The sequence below is a fragment of the Numida meleagris genome, unplaced genomic scaffold, assembly GCF_002078875.1.
Source record: "Numida meleagris isolate 19003 breed g44 Domestic line unplaced genomic scaffold, NumMel1.0 unplaced_Scaffold361, whole genome shotgun sequence".
NCBI classification, from domain to species: Eukaryota; Metazoa; Chordata; class Aves; order Galliformes; family Numididae; genus Numida; species Numida meleagris.
This window is the reverse complement of record NW_018364586.1, coordinates 4,598-8,245: the sequence shown is the minus strand read 5'-3', so window position 1 is coordinate 8,245 and position 3,648 is coordinate 4,598. Positions and strand designations below refer to the sequence as shown.

The 3,648-nt window shown below is 60.3% G+C and overlaps 2 protein-coding genes across 4 annotated transcripts in view; both read left to right on the top strand.

Annotated features, from left to right (window-relative positions):
• The window catches only part of LOC110391409 (class I histocompatibility antigen, F10 alpha chain-like), a 12,910-nt gene that overhangs the window by 5,726 nt on the left and 3,536 nt on the right, over nucleotides 1-3,648 (top strand). The gene's annotated exons all lie outside the window — the stretch shown is intronic.
• Nucleotides 7-3,556, top strand: LOC110391410 (oocyte zinc finger protein XlCOF19-like). 3 transcript variants are annotated; one of them, XR_002434055.1, is made up of 3 exons: nucleotides 7-514; nucleotides 623-2,969; nucleotides 3,257-3,556. XR_002434055.1 is itself a non-coding variant. In XM_021383265.1 (3 exons), exons 1-3 carry the CDS (start codon nucleotides 439-441, stop codon nucleotides 1,534-1,536), a joined length of 852 nt encoding a protein of 283 aa, XP_021238940.1. In that variant the 5' UTR covers nucleotides 7-438; the 3' UTR covers nucleotides 1,537-3,123. The 3 variants fall into 3 exon arrangements, 2 of the variants coding, with proteins under 2 accessions (XP_021238940.1, XP_021238939.1); XM_021383265.1 differs by lacking the exon at nucleotides 3,257-3,556 and having other exon boundaries at nucleotides 623-724; nucleotides 863-3,123; XM_021383264.1 differs by lacking the exon at nucleotides 3,257-3,556 and having other exon boundaries at nucleotides 623-3,123.

Below are 3,648 nucleotides of genomic sequence, written 5' to 3'. Positions count from 1 at the left end.
GCCCTGTGAGAAAATACCCCGAGTCACGGCTGCAAGCAGGCATCAGCCAGGAGGGCTTGGATCAGCTCCTGCAAACTGCCCTGGTGTTGCTGCGCTGCGTGGTGCCACCAGCTCCGGCAGCCTGGCAGCTCCCTGCTTCTCTCTTGCCCTTCTTTTTCTCTCCCGTGGAAGTCCTGGAAACCTTTGTGAAGCCCTGGGCCCTGAGCACTTTGGAGAAATGTAAAAACCATAATCGTAAGGGGAGCGTCAGAGACACGTTCCGTGCTTAGTTATCAGATGGGTGGAGGTGACGCTGGGCTTGAAGGGAAGGCAGCGTGTGAGTGCTGGTGCAGCGTCGTTCAGGCCCGTGCTGTGCTTCCAGGAGCTGGGAGGGACGCGCGCTGCAGTTGCTCTGTTCTTTGAGCTTCGCTTTCAGCCCCCAAACCTGCGGTGATCTCCATGCTGGAGGGAGGGGAAGAGCCGTGCATGCCAGATGTGCGTGGCCTGGAGGAGCTGGCGGGAGAGCTCAGCCCAGGTGAGCTGCTGGGGGGCAGGAGGAGGCTGGGGCTGGCAGAAGCCATCTCCGAGCGGGCGGCATTTTGGCACCTGATGTTATTTGTGTGTTGCCTCTGTCGTCCGGCAGGTGATGGGATCGTGACTGTAAAGGACGACCTGCAGAAGCGTGGCGAGGCTGAAGGGCAGCGGGGCAGCGCCTCGGTGGGACAAATCACTGGGGATGGGCAGGGTGTCCCGGAGCAAGGAGAGCACCTGGAGAAGCAAGAGGGAAACCAGCAGGGAGAGAGAGCGGGGCAGGCCCTGGGCTGCAGCACGGGTGAAAAGCAGCGTGCGGATCCAAGGAGCAAGGAGAAAAGGCAGAAGCCGAGCGCCGAGAGCGGGAAGAGGCTGAGGAGGAATTGCAGCCTGGTGAAGCACCGCTGCGTGCTCTCGGTGAAGCGACTGTACAAGTGCTCGGAGTGCGCCCAAAGCTTCAAGTGGAAATGCAACCTGGCCTGCCACCAGCGCATCCACACGAGGGAGAGGCCCTTCCAGTGCCCCGAGTGCCCCAGGAGGTTCAAAACCAATTCCCACCTCACCTGCCACCGGCGCAGCCACGCGGGACAGCGGCCCATTAAGTACTGCGAGTGCGGCAAGAGCTTCCAGTACAGCTCCGTCCTGAAGCGGCACCAGCGCGTCCACACCGGGGAGAGGCCCTTCCAGTGCCCGGAGTGTGCCAAGAGCTTCAAGAACAATTCCCACCTCACCTGCCACCAGCGCATCCACACGGGGGAGAGGCCCTTCCAGTGCCGCGCGTGCGGCCAGAGCTTCAAGTACAGCTTCGTGCTGAAGCGGCACCAGCGCATGCACGCGGCGGAGCGAGCCTTCAAGTGCCCCGAGTGCGGGAAGGGCTTCCAGTTGGGTGGGGAATTGCAGCGCCACGAGCGCGTCCACACGGGAGAGAGGCCCTTCCAGTGCCCGGAGTGTGGGACGGGCTTCAAGTGCAGCTTTGTGCTGAAGCGGCACCAGCGCATCCACAGAGAGAGACCCTGTAAGCGCTGAGTGTGGCAGGAGTTTTCAGTGCACTCTGTACCTCCTCTGCCACCCGTGCATCCACACCGGGTGTGAACGTTGCGAGTGCTCGCTGCTTCCTCCGCCGGGTGGAACCGTGCTTTAACGCGGAGCAGCCAGCAGGGGGCGCTCGCTGTCAAGATGTGTTCCATGGTGTGCAATGGGAACCGTGCTTTAACGCGGTGCCGCCAGCAGGGGGCGCTCGCTGCTAAGAAGATGTGTTCCATGGTGTGCAATGGGAGCCGTGCTTTACCGCGGTGCCGCCAGCAGGGGNCTGCTAAGAAGATGTGTTCCATGGTGTGCAATGGGAGCCGTGCTTTACCGCGGTGCCGCCAGCAGGGGGCGCTCGCTGCTAAGAAGATGTGTTCCCGTGCGTGTGAACTGGGAGGCAGCGCAGGGAGCCCAGCAGGGAATGGTGCGTGTGGCTGAGAGCAGGGAAATACAAACCCCGTCCAGGTTCGGGTGCCCGGCCGCGGTTGCAGGACAGTTCCAGCCCCTCCTGTTCCAATCCCCACTGAGGTTATCACTGATGACTTCTGCTTTCCTGACTGCTCCTCTTCACCCCTCCATTCACTTTTGGAGAATTGCTGCTTGCTGGCACTGTCCTGCTGCCACCAAGCCTAGTCAGCCCAGCAGCGACGCAGAGATTTCAAGTTCCCAACGTGAAATCCTGCTTCAAAACCCCCTGGATTAGCCAGCCTGCTTCCGTGAATCCTGACCCCCATGCGCCCAGCAGGTGGTGGTGTGTGTGTCACGCTTGAGGGTCACTCCAGTGTTCAGACCAGCCTTGCAAGTTCAACTTGGTTTGCTCTGCTCCTCACACGCCTGCTCACTGCATCCCTTGTGTGGCAAGGGGCCTTTCTGTGGGCTGTAAAAGGGGAAAGGGAAGGATCCTAGAACGAATCATAGAATGGCCCAGGTTGAGCAGCACCTCCAAGCTCAGACGGGGCCTCCCTGGAGCCGAGCAGAGGGGGACAATCCCCTCCCTGTCCCTGCTGCCCACTCCTCCTTTCACGCAGCCCACAACGCAGTTGGCCTTCGGGGCTGCGGCACACGCTGCTGGCTCACGTCCGGCTTCTCATGCACCAGAGCATGGTGAGGTGGATTGTGAACTGGCAGAGCTCGGAGGGTTGTGATTCTGGGTGCAGAGTCTGGTTGGAGGCCTGCAGCTAGCGGGGTTCCGCAGGGGTCGGGGCTGGGTCCAATCTTGTTCAGCTTCATCAGGGAGCTGGATGAAGGGATAGAGAGCAGCCTCACCAAGTACAAAGCTGGGAGGAGCGGCTGACGGAGCAGAAGTCTGTGCTGCCATTCAACGAGCCGTGAGCAGACCGCTCAGCTGGGCAGAGCAGAACGCGATGAATTTCAACAGGGACAAGAATAGGGTCCCGCAGCCGGGGAGGACAAATCAGCTGCGTCGGTACCGGGTAGGGTTGCCCCACTGGAGAGGAGTTTCCCAGCCAGCTGGGAGTTGGGGGGCGCGGGGCTGGGAGCAGTGGGACTGGGTGCCATATTGCCCCTCAGATCCCATATTGCCCCTCAGGGATACCTGGTCTGACTATTAAAGGCAGATACAAAGAAGCCATGGAGAACCTCCACCTTCCCTTTATTCTCCGTGGTCATGATCCCCACGCTGGCCGTTAGCCTTGCTGATTTTCTCCCTGCAGATGCCAACATCCCCGCACTCTCTCTGAGTTGCCCTTCCCTCCCACAGGAGGTAAATGCTCTCTTCTCCCAGAGCCTCGGCACAAGTTCCCCGGTCAGACACAACAGTCTCCTTCCCCATTGGCTCGTCCTACAGCACACGGGGATGGCTCATTCCTGTGCTTTGAAGAATTCCTTCTTGAGCAAGTCCAGCCTTCCAGGAGCCCTTTACCCTTCAGGACTGGCACCCAAGGGCCCCTCCTGTTGTGGTTTAACCTGGCAGGGGGCTCAGCAGCACCCACTTGTTTGCTCCCTCCCTCTCTCCCTTCCCAGTGGGATTGGGTGGAATAACAAACAAAGCAAAGTAGAAGTTGTGGGTGGAGATAAAGCTATTTACTACGAGAGAGGAGAGGGAAGGAGGGAACGGAAGGGGAGAAGAGGGGGGGAGAGGGGAGGAGAGGG